The 25,984-nt window shown below is 42.4% G+C and overlaps 1 protein-coding gene across 1 annotated transcript; it reads left to right on the forward strand.

The window, feature by feature from the left end:
• LOC307263323 (neurabin-2-like) lies at positions 1-25,186 on the forward strand. The gene is made up of 15 exons (XM_080044455.1): positions 1-113; positions 4,915-5,310; positions 5,720-5,928; positions 6,010-6,360; positions 6,760-7,440; positions 14,059-14,191; positions 15,032-15,152; positions 15,819-15,923; positions 16,308-16,443; positions 17,447-17,590; positions 17,741-17,794; positions 17,998-18,129; positions 18,299-18,396; positions 18,483-18,579; positions 19,496-25,186. Exons 2-15 carry the CDS (start codon positions 5,001-5,003, stop codon positions 19,547-19,549), a joined length of 2,625 nt encoding a protein of 874 aa, XP_079900581.1. The 5' UTR covers positions 1-113; positions 4,915-5,000; the 3' UTR covers positions 19,550-25,186.
• The last annotated feature ends 798 nt before the right edge of the window (positions 25,187-25,984 follow it).

The following is a 25,984-nucleotide window of genomic DNA, read 5'->3' on the forward strand; positions in this document are numbered from 1 at the left end:
GGAGGCAGGCGCTCAGTCTGTTCGCTCGCAGGAGGAATCAGCAAGCAGCAGGACAATGGACTGTCTCCACCACGGATCCTAACGGGCTGTTCCCTCACACACTGGAATAAAAGGTAGGCCCAGGCTACGCTTGGTGGCGAGCGGTGTCTCGGGCGATCTCGGTGTAAACAGCGTTGAACCTGCGCTATATTCTACCAACAGACTGCCGTTTGTGTGTGAAAGGAGCATAGGTTGCAGGAAGGAAGCGACGCAGCGCAGCAGACAGACAGACAGACAGACAGCCAGCATAGGCCTGCCGTCAGACCGCCTCGGGGTCCGTAAGTCGTCCAGCGACACGAAATAACACTGACTCAAGCTTGGATGTTCACTGTTAGTGTCTCTGTGTGGCTCTATTTTAAATACGTACTAAATCACGACTGAAAAGCACATCCGGATTGCCCGATTCGCGATAGGAGAGAACGCCACACAGAACTCCCTTGTCACAAATGTCGCTTTTAATATTCCCGTGCTTAGGCGCTGAAGTAAACACCTCTATGGATGTTAACTGAGGCTGTCGATTATTGCTTGATGTCTTCAGATGAATTCGGCTCGCGATAGATTTTATGAAACGTTGTTCAACTCTAATTAGAAGGCCGATCTTGATGATGTGCGAGCACAGCGCACGACGCCTTCCTTCCGCTAAACCAAGGTGTGTTTTTGACGGAAGGGGGACAGCACGAGTAGCAAGAATAATAGTTGGGCCTTTTTACCTGTAGTAAACGCGTAAATGTGTATTACATACACGCCGAATTCACGAGGGAGTCATAGTGATTCGCAGTTAGATTTTACTTGGTTGCCATACATTTAGGATATGACCCAAAAGCTACGCCACGATAAAAGCTGCTTTTAGGAATGGGAGTTCGGAACTAGCTGCATATGTCGGGTAATAGCGTATGCCAACAAAGCCCCTCTCTAGCCAGCAGCAGCACGCAGTGTCTGCCAGAATGAACCGTTGCACTCGGCCAGGCCCGGGTGTCTTCCTCGACAGATGCAGGGATTGTGGTCCGAATAGATGGAGTCATTGTGGCTTCCATAATGTGCCTTCTGTTGTGGAGTTGGACACCACTGTGTGCGTCACGCACATAGATGCTTTGCAGGCATGGAGACTTAAGGACTCATTATTGTGAATGTCTGAAAGGGCCGCATATTACCATGACAGTTTGGGAACATCTAGCATCAGTGGCTGCAGTATTTGACTCATGGACTGTGTTGACCATGTTGAAAAAACACACACACACACACACACACACAAGCGCACAAACACACACACACACACACACACACACACACACACAAGCACACAAATACAGATGTAGTCATCAGGGTTACAGTATAGGATGGGACAAGGTCATTAATGCCTCACTAACTGCCCAAACACTTGAAACGTGATTTAGAAAAAACATAGGCCTGTGTGTGTGTGTGTGTGTGTGTGTGTGTGTGTGTGTGTGTGTGTGTGTGTGTGTGTGTGTGTGTGTGTGTGTGTGTGTGTGTGTGTGTGTGTGTGTGTGTGTGTGTGTGTGTGCTGAAGGCTGTATTTAGTTGTACTGAGGGAGAGATGGCTTGTCCTTAACCTCCACATGGCTGAGGAGTATTGGTGTAGGCAGGCAGTGGTTGTGCTGTGATGTTTTCTTTTATTTGAGATGGTATTGATGGGACTGAGACAAAGTGTGTAACAGTGGTGGGAGGAGGAAGGCAGCTCTGGGTAAACAACACAGCACTTTGGAATCTACTCACAAAGAAAGAGAGGTCAGTATGCACAGATGTGACCGGGGAGACGGTGACAGAGGCAGATAGGAGGAACAGAGGCAAATCAATGACAGGAAGGTTCTCCATCAAGAGCTCCACATATAGCCTACCGTCTGTTTTGATAAATCTCTGTCTCTTTAATTGCACGTTGATTAAGAATGGATAAGAATAGTTTATGTATGAGCCAGAATATAATAAACCAAAAAAAAACTGTGTCCTGTCTTAGTTCAGTTGTTTAGTTGATGTTGTTATTTGTTTTCGTCAGCCAGCCAAGTGACAGTGATGCAACTCACCAAATAACAGCACCAAGATGCTCCAGAAAGCCTCCATCCTTTTTAACAGGACAGTGCACTTATTAGACCAAATGACAGGATGCAAACCCCCTAAACTGCAAGGGATGAGGGGTAGCAGGAGACGGATAAAGTTGTTCACGGACAGGTTTCGGAGTCTTAAATGAAATGTATGATGCCCGTGCTTGTAACCAGGTACTTTTTTCATAACTGATTGGAACACTAACGAAGAGGAGATGCTAGATTAGGCGCCAATCCGAATTCTCTTTTTTGAAAGATAGGAAATTTCCTTTCCTATGGAGCCGGAAGTTCGAATTCTCAAAATGCTTAGGTAAGGCATAAGAAAGGAGCCTCGATTCATCCTTTAACCCTCCTTTAGCATAGGTTACTCCGGACCAACCTATGCGAAAGGAAAGGAGACAGTGGTATCCCATAATCCTTTACGGCGGCAAGATTTAAAGCAACAGGCCACCGCCGGAGTTTACCGACTCTACACGAATACGAACGAGAGGTAAAACAGAAGAGAGGAGAGGAGAAGAGAAGAGAGGAAGATTTAACTCGGCTAAAACAAAATACCCTCCCCCATAAAGATAATAAAGAACTCATAAAAGACCAACATCATAATAGTTATTTTCGTAGCACATAATTTACACCATAAGAAAATAAAATACCAACTTCACATTTAATGAGGTTAGGCCTACTGGGGGCAATTCATTTCAACATCAACATAAGTGTAGCCTCTTTTTATTCCACATGTGAATTGGGATATATGCGAGTGATTCTCACTCTGTTGGCGACAACCTGATTAAAATCAATATGAAAAGAACACATGGATCAAACGAGCGCTTGTTGTAGTCAATTTTCGGAGAATAGGCTGTAGTTTCACGCTAGTGACTCACGTCAGCAATAGGCTACTCGCCGTCGCTCAATGACGTCGGTTAGGAAAAGTGGAGTCGAATTCATTTTAAACAGTGCTGTCTTTTCTTATGTTCGATAGGAAGCACCTTTCATCTCTCCTTAACCCCGATGACGTTTAGGGGTTAAGGTATAGGAAAGGAGGCTTATAGGTTAGGAGATTGGACTATTCGGATTGGCCCCTAGGTCTAATGGAGTGAGAGAGGCCGGAGTCCCATTTGCCTGGAGTTTGTCTTTGTTGTGCATTTTAGGTTTGTGCACGTTGGGAGGGGGTGTGTTTATCAGTTAGACCAGGAGCCACCAGATTTGTCTCGACAATAACAGGAAAAAGGACAGGAGGTGTGTTTGTGTTTGTGCGTGCGTGTGTGCGCGCGCGTGTGTGTGTGTGTGTGTGTGTGAGTGAGTGTGAGAGAGCGTGTTTCTGGAGGCATCTGCAATGGATATTTGCTTTACATCATCAGATTTGCTCACTAAAGTTCACATGATCTGTTCAGTGTGTGATAATCTACTATTTATCAAGAAAGTCTCACATGATGTACTGTGGTCGCAGCTTGTGTGTGTCTGGCTTAAGTCACTTCCATCTAGGATTTTTTTTTTTTTTTTTTACATTTGGACAGATCCAGGTTAGCCATTTCCCTGTTAAGCTAACTGTTGCAGGCTGCATCTTAATTTGTACAGTACTTAGGCTACACCGTTTTGTTGATCCTCTCTGTAAGAAAGAAAAGACGCTCATTCCTCAAAATGTAGACCTATTTGTTTTCATGTGTTTTGACCACAAGGTTTGCTTCCTTGAGTTTTGCAAGCGTGTCGCAATTTTTTTAAACATGACCTTCAATAATTGAACGCTAGGAAGCCAACAAAGAAAATTAATGTTTTCTATTATTAGTCACAAACTGTGTGGTCAGATTTTCATACCAACCTGTTGAAATATAGTCTTAATGTCCTTTCTTTCATTTGACTTTTTTTGTCTGTAAACTAATACTAATTTGAGTAGGCCAATCTAACGTTTTTTTAATCATCATATGGCTTTAATACATTCAGGGGAACCACTTAAACAAGTGTGTGTGTGTGCGTGTGTGTGTGCGTGTGTGTGTGTGTGTGTGTGTGTGTGTGTGTGTGTGTGTGTGTGTGTGTGTGTGTGTGTGTGTGTGTGTGTGTGTGTGTGTGTGTGTGTGTGTGTGTGTGTGTGTGTGTGTGTGTGTGTGTGTGTGTGTGTGTGTGTGTGTGTGTGTGTGTGTGTGTGTGTGTGTGTGTGTGTGTGTGTGTGTGTGTGTGTGTGTGTGTGTGTGTGTGTGTGTGTGTGTGTGTGTGTGTGTGTGTCACAACTTAGGTGTCACTGCTGTTGTTGTCATATGATGCAGAACTAGAAATGAAACCTGATGAAGACATCAGTCTTTGCTTATGCACAGATATGACAGTCCAAACTGAAGACGCAATCAGCCGATAAATTATATAGTGATCATTGGGCAAACAGTTTGATAAACTATGGGACCATGGGAGGGCTCTGAAGGCTATTCATGAGCCGACTGCCGACGTCAGTAAGTTTGGCATTGAGAGCCACAACATAAAGACAGACATGACATGTGAGGTCACACTGCGTAACAGTTTAATCTGATTATTTTGACAGCTCCTGGAGCGCCACAAGGGTGTGGAGCAGTTGTTGTGATATCTGATGTATCTGGAAATAGGTTTTGACATTTTCTACTTCAGAGGTAGAGATAGACTGAGTGACTTTAATTAATTAATTAATTAATTCCTGAAAGACACTGGATCCTACTTTTCCAATAGGCCTAATGCATATATGGTCTTTTGTTAGTGCTGTGGTACAGACTGTCACAAGCAAAATCCATGAATATTTTCCAAAAAATCATTCATCACAAATATAGTCAATTGATTTGTTGGTGTCTTTATCTTTGTGATTCAGGAGGTGGATGTTAAACAGCTCCAGGATGCTGCCGTCCTCATCCCTGCTAACCGGCTGTTCACCAGGGGGCATTTGATTGACCAAACATGATGAAGACGGAGCCCCCGACTGCCACGGGGGGCAATGGGGCCTCTGGCGGGGGAAGCGGGAACTCAAACCTCCGGAGTCCTTCGCCCCACCGCAACGCCTACGAGGCAGGGCTGGCTGCCCTCAAGAAGGCCACTGATCACCTCAACAATGCAGCCAATGGAGGCTCTAACCCAGGCTCAAAACCCGCAATCTTGCCCCGGCCGACCGGGAGGGGCCGGAGCTATGGATCAAATGTTCATCGCATCAAGAACATGTTCATGCAGATGCAGTCTCCTGGTGATGAAGAAGATGGAGCCAAAGTGATTGGTAATTTAATTTTTCAATTTCAATTTAATTGATTTGGGTAAAATGTGCATGCATCAAACCAGAGTCAAACTCGTTACCCGAGATAATACTAGTAGGTATCGCACCGAAACCCAACAGGGAAACACAAGACAATCAGACAGTAAACTCTTAAGCCAGGGAACAGGTTTGGTGATATTTTTACAGTTTTGTAAACCTGTCAGATCATCTGGCTACTCATTGTTTGTTGTTCTGATGACATTGCTCACACTGTTACCAGATTTTGTCAAATAACTTGGTGAATACAATGTAAGCATAACCTTTGCAGACGATGCTTGAAACACTGCCAATGAGACCCCAGTTGCATGAAACACCTCTCTTTTCCATTTTGCTCCGAACAATCTCAACGATTAACTTTCCCTGCCATTATCAGGTAAAGACCAGGAGGTGAAACTGTCCCTACCGAGGGCCTCCAGCCTCAACGAGAATGTGGACCACAGTGCCCTGCTCAAACATGGGGCCGTGGTCTCAGAGAGGGTCAACCGCTTTGACTCTAGAGGAGGCAGGGAGGGCGGGGGATCCTCTGCAGGCCTCTCCAAGCTCCAGGAGACCAGGAGGATCTTTGAACAGCGGACTCTCCAGGTCAGAGGGCTCTTTGTTTGACCCATTTCTGTCTTCCGATTTCAAGTCCATCTGTTTGACCGACTATTGTGTCTCCTCCAGGAGAAGCAAGCGGCCACCAACCGTATCTTGTTGAAGAAGGAGCGGGCATCGGGCTTCCAGGACAGCCGTCTGGATGTTGTGGCTCGCTTTAACGGCTCCACAGAGGCTTTGGACCGACTGGACGATCCCCCTGCTCCGGCTCCCGTTCCCTTTCCGGCTCCCGCTGCCATATCGGCTGCTGTGGCTTCAGTGGGGCCCGATGACGCCGTCAGCCCCACCGTGAGCCAGCTCAGCGCCGTGTTTGAGAAGACGGAACCACAAAACGATGTCTCTGTCCCCAAACGTCGGTCAGGCCCTGCCCTAGCTCCCAAACCCAAACCCCCAACCAGATCTGAGACTACCGGAAGGAAGGTGAGAATAATTTGTTTAACTTTTAAAAACATGCAGGAGAAAAAGGTGGTAGAATTTAAAGGAAGCTTGTTGAAGGAAAGCATATCATCCAAAAACTATTAATTGATCTAACTGGCAGTTAGATTCAAACCCGCAGTTAGATTTAGGGGCCAATCAAAGCAGATTGGGCTTTATGTAAGGCGGGGCTTAAAGAGACAGGGTCTAAAGCGGAAGTTTCAGACGGAGGCAGAAAAGAGGGGATTCAGAAATGGCACTTTGAGAAAAATAAAGGGTATTTTGGACATTACACCATTCAAAAAGTGTCTAGTAGAAACCCACATTTTTATTTTGAACCAGAAAACTTGCATTATATGTGACCTATAAATGCTTCAATCGACTGTTCTTGTCTCCCTCCGTCAGGCGAAGGTGTTGCCTCCGGGTAAAGAAGACAGCAAGGAGCTGGCAGCAGAGCAACCAGATGCTACAGACTCTCTGCAGAGGAGCAGCGAGGGGACGGATGGACTCGGAGGACAGTCAGGAGACCAGCTCTCCAACTCCTCACCGTCCTCGGTTGCTGTCTCGTCCTCCTCTTCCTCTTCGCAGGTCAAGCCAGAGTCGGAGGCCCAGCCCACAGCCACTGAGGCCAGGGGCTCCAGTACGGTGGCCCAACCAGAGTGGGAGGCACAGGCTGAGGGGCAGAACGGCTCCACTGGGGGGTCCGAGGCCGGAGCGAGGCTGGTGCAGGCCGAGGTTCATGCCTCACTGGAAAATGGAGAGAATGAGCCTCCAAGTTCCTCTCCTTCGTCAGAGGAGAAAGAAGAGGAGAGGAGGGGCGAGGAGGAGGAGAAAGATGAGGATGGCTCGAGGAAGGAGGATTACTCTGAGGGGGACCTGGTGGATATCAGTGCGTACAGTGGGATTGGGGAGGAGGACTCTGGGGGCAGCCAGCTAGACGATGATGATGAGGAGGAGGAGGAGGAGGAGGAAGAGGAGGAGCCGTATGAACCGGAGAGCAGCTGCTCTGAGATCACAGGCCTCCCCGAGGAAGAGGAGCCGCCGCCGCCCAACAGGAAGATTCAATTCAGCGTCCAGCCAATCAAGGTGAGGGAATAGTTTTTTTGATAGATAATTACTTAAATACTTGGGTAGGATCCTTAACATCTCCTCAGTAAAGCGGTAGTTTTAAAAATGGTGACCAACACACACACACACACACACACACACACACACACACACACACACACACACACACACGTACACGTCGGAAGTGATAACAACTGCATGGCCCCAACCCATTGTGGAAAAAAAATCACTTTGTCAAAATCAGGGAATATCTCCTACCGATATGCTACCTGTCTGTACTCGTATGCGCTGAAAGAAAATCAAGTGTTAATACACAGCCTAGGCTCTGGAAACGGGCATGTTGCTAGCTATGGTGTGCCCCTTTGTTCACATACCCTTTGTTTACATGCCTGTTTGCAGAGCCTACGCTTTGTAATAACACCAGTGCAGACTTTGTACGGAGAGCAGGTAGCGGATCGTGCGAAGATATTCACTGATTTTGACAAAAAGCGATAGTGCGTGAGTGCGTGTGCGTGAGTTCTGCAACATACCAGACCATGGAAACTTAAAGAGAAGGAATGAAGAGAGTAAGGAAATGATCGAAAAGACTCACTGATGTCTTCTTACACACACACACACACACACACACACACACACACACACACACACACACACACACACACACACACACACACACACACACAGAGCCAGGTTGCTAGGGAGATTTTCCATTTTATGATTTCGCCACAGTATTTCCTGCTGACTCTAACTCAAACTGAGAGAGTGTGTGCGTGTGTGTGTGTGTTTGAACATAGATCTCAATTCAACAGAAGCTCTGTTCTATACCGGAGTGCTGGTTTCTTCTGCACCCCTCCCCTCTCACTGCGGCAGTCAGCTGGTTGAGCTCTGAGGATTGTGAAAACGTGTCTCAACGCGCCATGATGAGGCCGTCACATTAAAAAAACACACTTGTGAGGAGGACATTGCAGTTGCATACCGTAGAGTTTAACAGGATGATATAGTATGCAACAGAAGAGATAAGAACAGAAAGTGACACAGGATGTTTTAGACCGCATAATGGATATTGACTGTGTTCACTGAGGCTCAGTCATGTTCACTCATGCAGGCGGTGGTAATCATGAGGAGAAACCTGTTTTATTTCAGGTCAGGCGTCGGGTCAAAAAGGAATTCTTTTCATCTCTTCGGACTTTAAAACACTTAACCACTGACCTCCCTTGGCCACAGCGCAGCTAAAAGTGCAGTTGTGGCCTTAGCCAGCTTTTTCTGCTACTAAGGTAACTGCTACGGTTAGCTGCCTATAGCAAATCATGTCAAACCAGCCTCTGCTCCTGATGTGTGACCAACTGTTGCTGCTCAGATAATTATTCAATATCATCAAACAAACGCAGACAAAGCATCACATTCTACTGCTTTCTGTGTCACTAATGCACTGACCGCATATGTCATCTGATGTTGGCACACTGAAGCATATACAATCAGATGTCCTCCTACCACAATCAAGTCTCTTAGACACAGCAGCTACCAACTCCAACAAAAAGATTATTATATGCTTTATGAAACATATAAAATGTGCTTAATTTCAACTTTTACAAAACATAACAAGACAATAATTAAAGTGTTAGAATTGGTTGCAAGACATTGCAGTCATAAGGATTCAGTGTCTAACCTTTGCTTTGATGCTAGCTTGCCAATTGCACACTTCCTTTTAGCTGCTAGCCTCAGCTCTGTGTCTGAAGAGGGGTGCTGTCACCATGAACAACTGCCAATAAGAGTCCAAGATATGACATGTGGTGTGAAGGAACAAGTTTTCATAGTTCAAGCAAGAATTTCTTTTTACAGTTTTTCCAAAACAATCAATGTGCGTGCGTGTTATGGGGGCAGAATACTCATGTGCCATATAGATGATTAATGGCCTATACACGATTTAACCATACATCTTTTTGTTTCTTTTTTATCACCAGACAAAATTTGATATCTTGTCATCTTGTGGCAATGGCTACCTAACATGACGCATGAAATTCCTGTGAGAAATGGAGAAAGTTAGCGTTAGCTCTTGCAGGTATTAAAAAAACCATGTGTGTCCAAAAAACTAAACACAACACAACAAGCAGCACAGTTTAAAAGCTCAAGTCCACTCATAACGTTGTCATATAAAAGTAATGATTTAAAAAGATTATAACTTGGCACATGCTCTCTCAAATAAATAGTTATAATACAACTAGTAGGCTAGTTATCATACTGGAGTACCTTTTATTAATTTGGTTCAGAAAGGTCACTTTAACCAAAGGGGGCGAGGGAAAAGCAGCTTGAACCAATATGGCTACTGTGCTCAGCGGGTTCTTGTGATTTCCTGTAGCTTATATGCTAGCACCACCAGAAACACTACTTCCTTCTTGCAAGCGTGTCATTATGGCAGGGATATGAAATAAACAAACCGAATTGGAATAGCAAGGAGTACATATTTTGGTATTCTCTCAGAGCACTGTGTTTGACCACTGTTTGAGAGCATCAATGAATTCTCAGTTCAAACCAAAAGAATCGGTCTTGGACTCATAAAAACAGTCAGAACAGTCTTATATAAATGGAACATGCATCCATTAAGGATTCAACATGTGGTGTAATAGAAGCCCCAGGTGGGAAAGTGATATTGTGACGGTCCTGCCTTGTTTGGATATGAACTACTAGTACCTTTGTCTCATATTGAGAGGTGTTCTGCTAAAGGGATCAAATACTTGCAGCCTGGGCATGTCGGGTGTTGTTGCACTCAATTTTCAAAACAAGTTGGTAATTGTCCTTCTCTGACATCACGAGTTACTTCATCAAGTAAAAGTCAGCCAGGAGATTTGATCTTCCAACAAAAACACCATGTGATTAACTTACACCACTGCTTAGGAGCTGTATTTCAAAGTTGTGGAAGATGTGCTCAGCTTAAAATTAAAGAGTAAGTAATGCATCATTTATAATGGGCTGTAGACAACCTGTTTAGATAGATGAGTTGACCTGCATCTGACTTTTACACTGACACATACTGGATTTGTGTTGTGTACAAAGCTACCTCTGTAAGGCTATACAAAGCAGTTGGAATGTAGCAGGGTGTGTTTGTTTTCCTTGAAAATGTACGTGCACACACACTGACACACACACATAAAGACACACACTGACGCGTACTAAGATCGATAGCAATCACAAAGTGGAGCTTTGTTGTTTGAAAGAAAGGACACCTGGTGTGTCTATTTATGTGAGGTGAAAAGACAAGTAAAAAGTCAGCATTTTTACAGAGAGAAATGTAATCAACTGATCCCAATTGAAATCATTAACACAATGTAGGGAACCGAGGAGTGTGTTTGTGGATAATGTTGTGTCCGATCATTAAAATTGTAGAATGGAACAATTGAGAAATCGCTTTAGGTCTCTACATTATTAAGTGTAAGCATGACTTACATCCCATGATTTATCTTGGTATATATTTTGTGAAAAAGGATTATTCAATTTCTTGCCAAAATGTAGATGAGAAGATTGATAGCACTGTGCACTGTCATACTGGTTTTATGTGTCTGACTATTCTTGTGGGGGCAGATTTATTTACCTTTGGAAAGAGCCACGCTAGCTAGTTTCCAGTATGTATGCTAAGCTAGGTTTACAGCTGCCAACTCCAACTATAATTAGCTTATGTGACAGTGGTATCGATTATCTTATGTAACTTTGGTCAATAAAACAAATTAGCATATTGTTGAACTATATTTTGTTAAATTATTAATTATTATATGTGCAATGTAGAACTACAGTAACGTATTGCATTTAGCTTGCATTTATATTGACTAAAATGTCCCCTCTTTGTACTGTTGTGGTGCATGCCAGTTATGCCTTTAGTAGTGCCGTTGCCTGATCCAGTTACCTGTCTGCCACCCAGGTGACTGGAGTGACTCAGGCTAATTCACTACTCAGCCAACATGGATTAGCATAATGGATGATGTGATCAGTTTGATAGCCTGCTTCTGTTTTTAGCTTCAGACAGAGTGTTTATTTCTTCTTTGTTGTTTATTAAGTAATTGTTAAGTGTAATGTGCTGGTGTTTGGTTGCTGTTATTGTTCATAGCCATACTGTGTAGATTCATCCCTCAGTTTAGATTGAAGTCATGCGATACCAAATGCTAAACCATCCTTATGGACAAAACCATTACTCCTGGTCCCACATCCCAACTATTATTGTGGTGTCCCGAATTTTGTTGGTCGGAATTTATTGTACAAGACACAACCCATGGCAACAAACTAAGAACCACAAGGGCAGAGAGAGGTTCACTCTTGCTCCTGTGTGACTTCTCCATGGTTTGTCTTTCATCCAGTGTAGTAGCAGGTTGGTTGTGATGGGTCAGATAAATACATTGTTCAAGAGGCAGTGTTTGATCCAGACCATCCCATGACCAGTGCCACGCCATATATGTTTTAAAAGGTAATCTGTGAGATTAACCAATCAGCATCCAGCTGCTCAGTTTATTCACTGATTCTGACAAATAAGTTACTTTGACAACAAGCGTTCTACAGAATTGCCGACTCCACCTTTAACAGATCCTATGCTGTTAAAACGTCTCAGAATTGTGTGTTATGCTTACTATGTTGTATAAGTTAATTGCCATAATTTCTGATATTACTGGTAGTCATGTCAAAGACACGTTACATTTAGTTGTTGTTGTTCTATCGGTTGGCTGCTTTTGTGCGTTGTGTTGCAATTTCTGTGGCAAAGCAGAGATCATGTGTTCACCATGGGTATGGGGAACGCTCTGAAGCGTCATACACACACAGGGCTTTAAAGTTACTCAACAGGAAGGAAATGTGACTACAGGAAACAGTTTAACAATCACACCCTCTGACCCTTTTTGTGTGTGTGTGTGTGTGTGTGTGTGTGTGTGTGTGTGTGTGTGTGTGTGTGTGTGTGTGTGTGTGTGTGTGTGTGTGTGTGTGTGTGTGTGTGTGTGTGTGTGTGTGTGTGTGTGTGTGTGTGTGTGTGTGTGTGTGTGTGTGTGTGTGTGTGTGTGTGTGTGTGTGTGTGTGTGTGTGTGTGTGTGTGTGTGTGTGTGTGTGTGTGTGTGTGTGTGTGTGTGTGTGTGTGTGTGTGTGTGTGTGTGTGTGTGTGTGTGTGTGTGTTCCCCTAGTGCCCCAGTCTTCTGCCTTGAGGGGAAATGTAAATAGTACTGTAACAGGCGCCTCCTCCTACACCAAAAGCCCTGTGGCTCTGTCGTTCTCTGTATGTGTTGTCTCTCACACATTAGCATATCCGCCAGACGGGGACACGGAGAGAGAGAGAGAGAGAGAGAGCAGGCCAGTGCCAAACGCATACTGGGCAAGCCGCGGTCGCCATGGAAATGGAGCCACGTGATCACGGACGTGGTCACCGGGGAGACAGATGCGGCTGACCTTTAAGTGAGGGGGGAGGGGCATGTGGAAGAAAAAGATGGAGAAAGAAATAGGGAGAGCGTGGGGTAAATGAAGCGTGCTCACATACTGTATATTCTGTATAATTTCTGGAAAAAAGGAAAAATTTAGCAGATTTTTCAAAAGTGAAATCCTTGTTTGTTTCCTGTATTCTCCCACATGATCTTCTTTTGTAAGGGGTTGTGGAATATGACTCACCACCACTGGCGCAGTGTGGCCTGGCGATTGGAGATTTTTATCATCCAATTCTACTTCTCTCAAAGGCTTAGTGGCTAGAGTCAGATTGAGCCGGAGACTTTTAGCCTCTGACTTGTTCCTGTTGGTCCTCTCAAGACATTTACCGAGCTGCTTAACGATAGGTCACTACATCCACTACCATCAGTGTGGGTGACTGTGGCTATTGTTACAAGGAGACCAATTAAAAGGGATTCAACAGAATGCAAATGATCAGGCACCTACATAGAAACAAAGTCATCATTACATTACTTTAACTTATAGGATGTTGATGATGATGCTATGTCTGTCACTGTGGCTAACATATTCACTATCAGCATGTTGAAGTACGTTTTTATCTCATAGAGTTGGACCTTTTCAAGAAAAAAGTAATTCCTGAGTTCCATTTTATAAAAGCCTTCATCAGGGACTGTTTTTGTGTAATAGTTAATTAAAGGTGCTGTAAGCGGAATGGTTCTTTTAGCTAACTTCCTGTCAGTTACTGTAGTTAGCAGTCCCCTCGCTCGTCCCTACGTCACCACATTAATGCACTGCGGTCTTCAAGCAGCGAGTTATCTAGCATCATCTCAGATCCATAAGTGTGATAAAACATGATAACAAACCATCAAAACAGACATTGGGAAGGATTTTTACCTGCTCCGCCATTGTAGGCGCATAAACATTCACCCATCTGTTGCTCTGGCGTGCACCGGCAGTGAGACCATGAGTGAGACGGGTGTCGGTGTGTAGTGTTCTCTCTTGTGATTGGATAAAAATTTCGGGATCCTCCCAATAAGTTTATTTGCCGATTACATGCAGAGCAGCTGACTGAGAGATCGGCTTTATGAAACGCGCACATTATGTAAGTGATCACTGTATGAATAAAAAGCGATTTAACACTTATATTAACATAAATAAACCGCTTCACCTTTTAAGAGTGATGTCAGAAGCAGGCTCTCTGACATGACTTTGATGGTTTTGCTCCGTGTGCAGGTCTTCACCACCTACTCCAATGAAGACTATGATCGCCGCAACGATGACGTGGACCCCATGGCGGCCTCGGCTGAGTACGAGCTGGAGAAGAGAGTGGAGAAGCTGGACCTGTTTCCTGTAGAGCTGGAGAAAGGTATGTAGGCGCTTGCACAAACGTACGGGTTTTCATGACTTACCAGGACTTGTGACATTAACGTGAAAAATGTAAGACATGCCTTTCCCAAGGACCTAGAGACCTGGTAATCAAAGTATTTCCCTTCCATGCTTCTAGGAATACATCCATCTGTTGATATGCTGTCGTAGGCTACATTTTGGGCAGAGCTTTAATGCTACTTATGAGAACATCTTTGGGTTTATGTGACTTATAAGGCCATAGCAACGAACACTGATTTTTCATGTTTTGGTGAATTGTGAAGCCCATAGAGTTTTCAAGTTTATGTGACTTATAAAGACCCGGTAATACACAAAATAGCGTCTGTATTTTCGGCTTGGCTGCTGTTGCATATGTTTGAAATATAACACAGGCACGCACACACACACACACACACGTTCGCTCACATTCGTACATGCGTTTACAATCATTGAGAGTCACTCAGGCATGCTCTTATGTAACTACACACACACAACCACACTCACATCCACACGCACGCACACTACAACTGACTGGATGCTGTAAGCGGGCATTGACTGTCTGCTAACAGCTCCATTATCCCCTTATGGGATTAAAGTTAGCGCGGATTAACCCTAATTTGCAGCTCGTAGTTCTGGAGGTAATGGATTGCAACCATCAACCATTCTGGACAGCCGCTTTCAGCACTGCAATGCTTCGACTATGACTTCATTACTTAAGATCAGCTGATGTAACTGAATGGTTAAACCATAAATGAATACATATTGTCATAAGTGATGATGCTATTAATAACACAAAACATTTAGCTAATATTTACATTCTGTCTGTGTTTGTGTTTCTCAGACAGTGATGGTCTGGGTATCAGTATCATAGGTATGGGTGCAGGCGCTGATATGGGTCTGGAGAAACTGGGGATCTTCGTGAAGACAGTCACCGATGGCGGAGCTGCACAGAGAGACGGCAGGTACCCCCTCCACCTGTCTGTTACCAGTTTTTTTGTAAGAGACATTGCTCAAGCAGGAGTGAGTAGTGCATTTGATTGGGACTATTTTCAGCCGTGGAATAGTACACACTTAAAGTTCCACTGTTTTTTTTTTTATTCTTCATGAGAGAACTGCACAATGATACATACAGCTGTAGCCTTTGCCATGCATCACACACAGAAAAATGTACAGACAAATCCAAGTTGAAAAAGAATAGCTGCCGTTACGTGCGGTGGCACCTCAGTTGTCAACCTGCATATAGCGCTGCAGTGTGTGTTAAGGTTAAGAAAATGTGAATTATATTCCTTAAACCCTTTTTAAGATTCAAACAGAACAGTTTAGGTCCAGCTTTGTTTAACCCCACATGCCTGGAGACATCAGTTTTACTTTCCTTAATCTCCATTATGATTTAATCCTCATAATTTGATCGTATTATAAGCGGCCTGCTGACAAAAGGCCACAGAAAGCAAGGAATCCCGAAGTTTGGTGATTTAAATTTGAACGCCTGTGTCACCACTCGTATCCAATAAGTGTTCAGAGAGGCACAAAGGCAGCCTTTTTTTTGCGTATTTAATGTGTTGAGTAGTTGCACTCTGCCATTGTCTCTGTTCATTTTCACCCATCCGGTATATTCTGTGTGTATGCAGGATCCTGGTAAATGATCTGATAGTGGAGGTTGATGGGACCAGCCTGGTGGGAGTCACTCAGACCCTCGCTGCCTCCGTCCTCCGCAACACCACCGGCACTGTCAGGTCTGAACACACACGCACATGCACACACACACACACACACACACACACACACACACACACACACACACACACACACACACACACACACACACACACACACACGCAGTCTCTGTCTTGCATGCACACACTTTATCAAAGCCCAATATTTTTCATAGTTGGGATATCATTTGTGTATTTTCAGGCTTTTGGTTAGTAAGTGCCTAAAATCTCAAGGTTTGTAATGTTTTTACGTTGCAAATGGTGTTGTGGGAATTTCTTTGTGTTTGTGCATTTTACCTTTTAATGTTTGCCATTGCTGTGTGCTTTTCATGTCTGAGATTTACTGTTGGGTTTTTGTATTTTCGGCACTTTGACTTTACTGACAGATTTTGAACCTTTCTCTAGATTCGTGATCGGTCGGGAGAAGCCGGGGGAGCAGAGTGAAGTGGCTCAGCTGATCCAGCAGACTCTGGAGCAGGAGCGGTGGCAGAGAGAGATGATGGAGCAGAGATACAAACAGTACATGGACGAAGATGAAGAGGTGTGTGTGCTACACGTACTACAGGCAGCACAAACATGCACAAGAGTATTCTCTTTTTGCAGCCTTCACGCTGCAGCAGTTTTGTCTTTAGGAACATTATTCTTTTGACAAAAGGTACTACACTGTGTGTGTGTGTGTGTGTGTGTGTGTGTGTGTGTGTGTGTGTGTGTGTGTGTGTGTGTGTGTGTGTGTGTGTGTGTGTGTGTGTGTGTGTGTGTGTGTGTGTGTGTGTGTGTGTGTGTGTGTGTGTGTGTGTGTGTGTGTGTGTGTGTGTGTGTGTGTGTGTGTGTGTGTGTGTGTGTGTGTGTGTGTGTGTGTGTGTGTGTGTGTGTTACAAAATGTCGTCTTTGTGTGCCACTGTGGCCTGTAGTTTCATACCCAATCCACCTTCTCCCCCTTGTGGTCAGAGAGGGTAACATACAGCTCAGTACTACAACAATTTCAATTGCACTAGTGTTGAAAAACCATTTGTCAATTGTAATGACAATAATTGAAAATGATTTCCCTGGCGCACTCCGTTCTCCAAAACGATTGGATCGGTGGGCCCACTCATCACTCATTCAAATGGGGATTTCCCCCACACACACACACACACACACACACTTATGCCATGGAAAATAACCCACCTAGTGTGAAAAATGAATTGAGGAATCTGATGTGGGTAACAACCTAGAATATTTCACTGTATGATTGAGCCTAATAATACATTGTAGCTTGTCAAGAGAGTGTAACCAGAGCTGAAGATGCTGTGCGATCAAAGCGGGGATATATGATCGTCAAGGCTACTGACCACTTGAGTTAATGCATTTTGTCAGCAATAAAGTTGCTATCAGGCTTTGAAAGACACAGTGGTCAGGAGTTAATTTACTTTGTAATGTAGAAGAGGGGAAGAAGGCATACGATTAGCAGCCACTCTAACACAAATGCACACATATTGTATAAAGTATTGTCATTATTAACAGATGTCATATTTTTCATTGCGTCTTTTTCTGTTCAACTGCAGACAGGTGAATATGCAACCGACGAGGAGGAAGAGATGAGCCCAGTGTTTCCAAACTCCATTGAGGTTTTCGACCTGGCCGAGAACCAGGAAGACATGTCTCCCGTGGAGCTGGACCCCGAGAAGCTGGCCCACAAATTTAAGGAGGTATATAAGGGATTTTGATCATATACAGTAGATCTGGAATGTTATTCTCTTTATTCATTTATTAATTTCACTCATAGTCTCTCTGTCTCTAAATGTTATCAGGCTTTTTTTTTGTTTGGTTTTAAATGGTGTCCGTCTCTGTCTGTATAGCTCCAGATTAAACATGCTGTAACCCAGGCGGAGATCCAGCTGCTAAAGAGGAAGGTGAGGCCACTCAACTTTCAGTCTATTCTTATCATGGGGAAACGAAAAGGCACTGCAATATCCAGCTTACACTGCAAAGTCCAATTTACACGAGCAGCATTGCATTCGTTTCTATTTGCTGGCTGAACGATGACTAAACCCTGGCTCTGCCTCCCACATATCACCTCCTCCTGCCACACTCCTCCCACCCTCTTCACCTGCAGCTGGCTCACGCGGAGCAGGATAAACTGCGTTGGCGGATGGAACGTGCTCAGTTGGAGCAAAACATACGGGACAGTAAAGAGAGAATGGAGAAGCTGGAGGGCTATTGGATGGAGGCTCAGTCCCTGTGTAAGGTAATGCATGAAGAGAATAACCTTTAAAAAGCAAGGAGGCGACTATCAGTCAAGAATAAATGAAGTATGTTCTTCTCATCATTCAGCATTGCAGTGGATTAATGGGCTTATAATATCCCCCCAAAACTAGTTGCTTTCATATACTGACAAGTGTTTGTGTGTGTTTCAGGCAGTGGATGAACACCTTAAGGAAACCCAGGGTCAGTACCAAACCCTAGAGAGGAAATACAGCAAAGCCAAGAGACTGATTAAAGAGTACCAGCAAAAGTAAGGAAGGAAGGAGGGACCCATCAGAGGTTTGAGAGGAGGAGTGAATGACAGCAGATCTTTAATGTGTGTTTGTGTCTGTGTAGGGAGATCGAGCACCTGAAGAAGGAGACGGCTCAGCGTAGAGAAGAAGAAGAGAGTGAGGCAACACACAAAGAGGAGGCGGACAACCTGCAGGAAAAGGTTAGTAACGTAAACACCTCAGCCACACTGGTCTAAAGTACTATGTAAAAGCACCAAACTGCAATTTCTTCACATTTGGAAACGGATCCCCTGTCCTTAAGGGTTGTCCTGTTTTTTTTTCTTTGAAGAGGGTTGATTGATCCAAATGACAAATAAACATAAAACATTATTATCTCTTTCATTTAAACAATGAGCTGATTTTGGTCAATTTTGGCCCTTGTGACACGTGGTGTTCCCCAGGGCTCCATCCTCGATCCTCTTTTGTTCCTGTTATTTTCTATGCATCGCATATATTTTTACACGTTTCAAATCCTCCGTACAGAGCAAATCAATGTGTAGGAAAATGTTGTTGGTCAAGTAGAACTCGGGGCCTTCTGTTTCTCCCCCCCCTTGTGTCTTCATTCAAAACAATGTCTAACTGGGGCTGTGATGAGCAACATGATGTGGGAGAGATTGCTTAGGTTAGTTTTATAGTGAACCCACATACGCAAGGCTGTTGATTTAAGAAAGTTTGAAAATAATTTCAGGAATAGAGGAAATTCTAAATACAAAGCTCAATACCAAAACGTTTTTTATTTTACCTGTCTTTATTTTTATCAATAGCGATAGGTTGTTATTTAACTTTAGATGGTAATTGTATGGATGACTTTCATGAAAAATAAAAGTATGCACATTTGCGCAGGGAAAACATGCTCATGTTCGGGTCTTCAACTGAATATCCAGGCACACCTATAATATATGATAATAATGTATTTCTTCCGATCCCATTTGCTCTCCAGGTGCGCCAAAGGTGTCAAGTGATTTTCGAAAAAGCATATATGATTGTGATACACGCTGTGCCCTTGATTGTGAAACTGGTACCTTTTCAGTTCAAGTATACTTAGTTTTCCTCCACTGTGCTGTTTTTTTTCCGCAGATTACCGACTTGGAGACCAAAGTGGATGCCCTGAAGACATCCAAACCCTCCTAGACTGCTGCTTGGTACTGCTACTTCCTACCTCCCATCTGTGACTGGAAGAGGAGGAGCTCTGCCTTTTTATTCTGACCCCAGGCTGTATTTTATTCCAATCAAACCATTTACTGCACCGACAGGGAGCGGGGGAAGAGGGGAAAAGAAAGAAATATAAGGATGACAATTGTAAAAAGTGAGGATGTGTGACATACAAAGAGGAAAGAAGCAAGCAGACCTCTCATCTGACACCTGCCCCGTGGCTTAGAGCTCCGTCAAAATACAATAACCAATCCCAGAATGTTCCTCCTGCAATACTCCTCCTTTTGTGTCTTCCTGGCAAACCGGCTTGGCAATCAACAGCAGCAGCAGCAGCAACCACATTCAACGTCCCCATGCTTTATTTGTGACGTTCTGTTTTTGCAGTCACTTCTCTTCGACATTAGCAGTATGTTGCCGGGATTCGATTATCGATTCATGTTTATTTTTTAAAAGGCGCTTTTATTAAACAGGCTCGTCACAAAGTGCTTTATAGAGTGACAGAGGGCATACATGCAGAGTAAAGCAGAACAAACGAGGAAGTACTTTTTGAAATAGACAGTTGCTGAACCATTCCATTTTTTTTTGTTTGTTTGTTGTGGGACTGGACTGGATTCTCATGAATAGGACTAATGTGTGTTTCTGTCGCATGGTATCGGCCATTCGAATGAATAACTACAAGGCGAAATGGCCACCCTCATTTTTTCACATGTCTGAAATGGAACCTCGGTGGTCACACACAACAAAAACAAACTTTGAAGGTGAAACGGCCTCCACATGCTGACATATATAAAGATACAACAACATGGCTGATACATTTCTGATCAGTGACACAAACTGTGAACTCCCCCACCCTTGCCTTTGGTTTCTCTTTTTTTTTATCCCTAACTCTCTGCAGGCAATGGGAGGAATCAGGCAGAGGCGTGCATTTCACATGTGAACTGTGGTGGCACACCGTTTGTACATATTCTATATGTGTATTTAAAAGTGTTTGAAATACACATATTCTATATGTGTATTTAAAAGTGTTTGAAATGGCTTAAGCGCATAGGGGGTCTGAAATCCCAGTGTAGGCCAGTGTTGCGAGCAAATGGAGACGTCTCGCTGCAGAGGGCGAAATGGTTCAGTAGTCCAGATTCAGTCTGTTTCATCTCTTTTCTACCAACATCATTGGCAAACAGGGTCGGAATTAGTCCTCACATGAGCTGATGGAGCGTCTAACGCTATTTATTTGCGGGTGTTACAGTATCCGTGGGTTTACATGTGCACCCAACATCCTTTTGTTCAGGATATTCGTGTGCTATAGTATTGGGTTGATGCTGGCTTTTAGGGAATCTACTTGTTTCCAGGGTCCAAAAATAAGTGAATATTCTACTTTGAGTATGCTGAGGCCATTTGGTGTACAGCTTCCACTTGGACTTGGAGCTCCATGAGCTAAGGCTCGGAAACCAAGAATATTTAATTAATCGCTATATTCAGAAACAGCTAACAGGTATTTTTAGTGTCAGTTCAAAAATGTTCCGGAGGCAGAACTACTCAAGAAGAAATCCCTCAAGTTGAAGTAAATCTAAGTGGGAGGAGCCAAAATAATATATAATTAAATAATATAGTTATTATATAAGTCTTGAAAAATAAATCAAAATATGAAAAAAATATTATTATTTTTTAAAACAAATGCACTGAAATGAGTATTGCTATTTAGGAAGCTTACATTTGGGTATTAAAGGTTATGACCCAAGATATGTAACAAACATTTGAAAAAGAAAAATTGAACATGAAAAATGTATATGTGTGAGCACTCTCTGGTGGACAATCTTAGCAATCCTAACACTGTTACCAACAAAACCTCAAACATATGTTTTGGCCTATTGTGAACCATTTCCACTTCCCTTGCTAAAATCCACTGATAGTATCGGCTTTGACAGAAACAAAAAAAAGGCCATAATAAGTAGATTTACTTAAAACAAGTTACTTTATATCTACTTGTGAAATGTAACTACTACTGAATATTTAATTCAAAAACCATTTATAGCCTTGAGTTTGTCTAAATTACCCTATTTTTTTCCAAGTGGTGCAAATTAAGTCTTTTTTAGGGGTGGGATCACAAATTAAACAAGATATTCCAAGTTTCCAATCAATCATCTGAGCTTTTCTTAATTAAATTTAGTTAATCATGTGACTGAAAGGATATGACTCTACAGGCCATATGCTGGCTGATTAGCCTCAGGCTTGACTGGTTATTATTGGTATCCTGAATTGAATTATCTGAATGTAACTGATCTAAAAGAAAACAATCAGACTTTTGATCTCTTGAATTTTTAAAATCCAAATTTGACTCAATTTTATTGTGTGAATTTTGGATGCTTGACTTTTCTATCGGATGTTTTTCAAAGTAAAATATGTCAGTGCTATGAATTGGGTGGTATTTAACTTTTCAACATGAAATTATCTGCTGCTTTTTAAAATGGAAATTATTTTGTCCTTTCTTTACTTCCATTTTGCCCTGCTTATATATTGATCATGCTCTAACAGCTGCTTATCTAGACTGTATGATATATTAAAAGTCCTGTAGCTATCCATATATGGTTATTAAAGCTACTGACTTCCTAAAAGTTCCATTAAGTACAATTGTAATAAATGTTTTTTTTTCAAGTCAGCAGGTTCTTGCTAATAATATTTTTTATTGATATTTTGATCAGTATTTTTGTTTACTCAGCTAATGAAGCTTTGATATGTTAACGTAGCAGGATAGTTTTGCCTCTGAGAAATGTTTGTGAAAATACCCCTTCACAATGTAAATGAGCAACAGTGTTGCTCATAAAACTGTGTGCATGTAAACACGCTGCACATCCCGCATTAGGAGAGAAGAGTAGAAGATCCCAGTGCCAGTATTATGACTTTAGAAAGTCAACTTAAGTTAGTGATACATGCCTGATTTTGTACATAAATGTGTTACAAAAGTTTAGCTGTGGTCAGTAAAGGTCAGTTATTTTTCAGGAACTCAACAACCACCAGAGGGGTGCATCTGGCTCAATTAGTTAGTCCAAATAGAATTTTCCATTGGTCATATAAATCAGAAAAAGTTGAAAAGTCCTTGCCATTGCTTGTGAAATAATGAGTACTCTTTGGTTCAGCCCTTAAAAATATATTCTACCAGAGATAGGAATTTAATTCGCTAAATGTAGATTTTCCTTAAGAGTTCTCAAATAGCTAGTAACAAATTCTGCATCATATCGAAGTTGATCAAGAACGTTTGATGGTAATCAGCAAATTGTGCATTTTGCTCCTCTTAGGTTGTCATTTAACATGGTGATTATTATGAGTTCATGTATGTGTTAATCAAGATCATACAGCTTGCTGGCAAGCTCTGATTAGGTTGTATTAATTGAAAATCCAGTATTCAATTTCTTTTAAGCATTGGTGGCTTTTAATGAGATGTCTGTTAGATGGATTGCCCTCAGGAATGAATGAATTGTTATAACCTGATAGTAGGTAACTGACCACCTGTCTTTCCTCTGCACATGCTCTGCTCAATAATGTACAACACTTTGTAAACAGTGGTTATTAGCAAATGTTAGCATGCTAATGAGCTAAACTGAAATGGTCAACATGGTAAACATCTTACCTGCTAGCATGTTAACATGCCATTGGGATCATGTTAGTATTTAACTCAAGTGTGGCCTAAGTACTGCCTTAATGAGGGTTAGTCTTGTAAACATGAATTGAATATTAAAAGTTGTTTGATAGACATCTCGCAAACACAGAATAACTTTCACAAATATGTAGATAGAGCAGTTCCGCGTGTCATGAAAATGACTTCCAAAATTGCTAATGTTTGTAGCAGAAGGTCACAGCAGCCCATTGACAGTCCAGTGTTTTACCCTTATGTGTAATGACATGCCTTTTTAAAACATATATAAAACTAAGGTATTTGTTTTTACACCCTGTTCTGTGACCAATCCTTCCCCTGTATACATTCCCACCCACTCAAATGGAATTCAATTGGCTAGCCAGCTCCCGACCTTGACCTTTGACCTATGGGAAATCAATTGTATGAGCTGTACTGGTGTGCCCTGGACATATAGTTATGTACATATGTCATATTGTGCTATGGCATTATAAAGTTACACACAGAGGAGGCACTCCAAACTCACAGTAAGATTGTTGATGTTGATCTTTTCACCAAGTATTTGTGCAGAACTTTCAGTTTCTTTATTTTGCAGTCCTGTAGGACGGGAACAGTGGTCCTCGCATTTTGTTTAAAGGAATGAAAATCAGCCATAAGCTACTCACTTGATTGTTTTTATTACAGTTTCATCTCCTCGTCAAACCAATGTGACCTGTACAATTGCTGTTTTATCACCAAAACCAGTTCCTGGATGCGATCACTTTGCCTTGTTGTTAAATCTTTCATATCTGTTGACAGACACGCTGCTTTTGCCTTTACGTAGCCTTCGGGTGTGTGCTAGCTGTAGCTGACTATCAGAGTTCTTGTTACCCACCCCTCACTCATGCTTTTGTTAAGAGAATCATAAGAAGCGGGCCATCTATCCATGTTCAAAGAGTGTTTGCCAGTTGAGTACAGTACACAAATTGATGCAGGACTGACAGATTGTAGCGGTACAGCATTTAGATATTGTTGCAGATTGTAGACAGATTGATGGCTTTTCTCCATGACACTTCTCTAGTGTTTTGTCATTACTCCTCATATTTAAGATGGTATTCAAACTCAGCTCTTTCTCCTGCTTCACATTGTGGGAGCCCTCCAAAGCCATTGTCCCTCTGCTGGCACCCCGAGCAGCTCTGCTGGAGCAGGTGGTAGGGGTTTAGTGCCTTGCTTAAAGGGTTTAGGGTAATAGTTTGAAGCTTACTTAAACATTGGTCAAGGACACACACACACACACACAGTGCTTTTCAGTGAATGTGGATAGAGAAAACTCTTCAGGCCACATTAAGAAAAAACCTGTGACACTATCGTTTCTCGTGAATGATAAATGATTCATTGAGAATGGTGTTGGCCGCTGTTTCCATGCTCAACCTGGAGAAACCGGCAAGTTCTGCCATGGCAAACACTGGCAATCAATCTTTAAGCATTCGAAAGCAGAGCCCATAGAACCGGTAGAATAGACACTTTGATGTAGCGCGAGCTTTTGCACATTTGAAAGTTTCATTTTCCGCATCAGCATTTGAGAAACTGGAAAAATGTATTTTCAAATGCCAACAAAATCACTACACGAAAATCTTAAAAAGTATTTTGTTTGTTTGATTTCTCATCTGCTTTGTTCTATTATAATCTTAAAACCCCAAATCTCATGGCATTACAGCGCAATTTCAGTCCTTAATATAAAAAGTAATTATATCCACCATTGGCTTGACTGCTTCGAATACAATGATGAAATTACAGAGAGTCGTGTTGTGGTATGCTGGGTGATTGACCATGGACGGAAGGGTTCCAAAAGGTGTGAGCAGGACAATCTGACAGAGTAGGATGACCTCGCAGTGTGTGTGTCTCGGGTCCCAAACAGCTTTTTCCTTCTCTGCCTGGTTCTGTTCTTCAGTCGATGCCACCATGTTTGTCTGAACCAATACCTGTCTGTCAGCATTACTAAATAAACATGAAATATGTCGAACAAGAAATAAGAGGTGGAACTGTCTTCAAGTTTCTACTGTCTGTGTTTAAGGGGCAGCCGTACATGCAGTGGTGGACCAAGTAGTCAGATATTTTACTCAATTGCCATACATTCAACTCAATATCAAAATACTCCGGTACAAGTTCAATCTTAAGAGTCGTAAGAGGATTAATGGGAGGATAGATAAGAGTTCTGCTACACAAATCTGTATTAATTTCTTTCTTTACTCACAATTTTTTTTAAATATTGGATGATTTCACCCCTTTGAACAGTTTTATATAATAACGGACACATAATCAGGGCCACAAACTGAAGCATGCTGGGAACAAATATTTTTTAGTTTTATTGAATGAAAAATCTAGACTCAAAAGTAACTCAAGCTGTCAGAACATTTTTAAAATCACAATATTAAGGAAGAAAAGGAATACAGAGAGAGTTCTGTGGAGCTGATCGGCTTAATCAACTTTGTGTCAACTCAATTGGCAATGGCTTGACTATAACCAACATTCATTCATGTGAAAAAGTTACGCATCATAGCTTTAAGTTTAGTAAAATATATTCACTGATTGAATAGATTGCCATGAAACATCAAACACTGAAATGATGTTATATACAGTCATATGAAAAAGTTTGGGAACCCCTCTCAGCCGGCATTATAATTGACTCTGCTTTCACAAAAAAAACATAAAAGTGGTATGTCTTTAATTTACTAGGAACAGCTAAGTACTGGGATGTTTTCCAAACAAAGATTTTTTGAAAAGCAGTATTTGGTTGTATGAAATAAAAT

The sequence above is a fragment of the Ammodytes marinus genome (assembly GCF_949987685.1).
Source record: "Ammodytes marinus genome assembly, chromosome: 16".
NCBI classification, from domain to species: domain Eukaryota; kingdom Metazoa; phylum Chordata; class Actinopteri; order Uranoscopiformes; family Ammodytidae; genus Ammodytes; species Ammodytes marinus.

What these genes read in the sequence shown, in the direction of transcription:
- LOC307263323 (XM_080044455.1), top strand. Translation starts at nt 5,001, where the DNA reads ATGATGAAGACGGAGCCCCCGACTGCCACGGGGGGCAATGGGGCCTCT. An exon ending in TTGAACAGCGGACTCTCCAG is followed by an intron (nt 5,929 to 6,009) that starts GTCAGAGGGCTC and finishes TGTCTCCTCCAG; the next exon opens with GAGAAGCAAGCGGCCACCAA. An exon ending in AGGCTCAGTCCCTGTGTAAG is followed by an intron (nt 18,130 to 18,298) that starts GTAATGCATGAA and finishes TGTGTGTTTCAG; the next exon opens with GCAGTGGATGAACACCTTAA.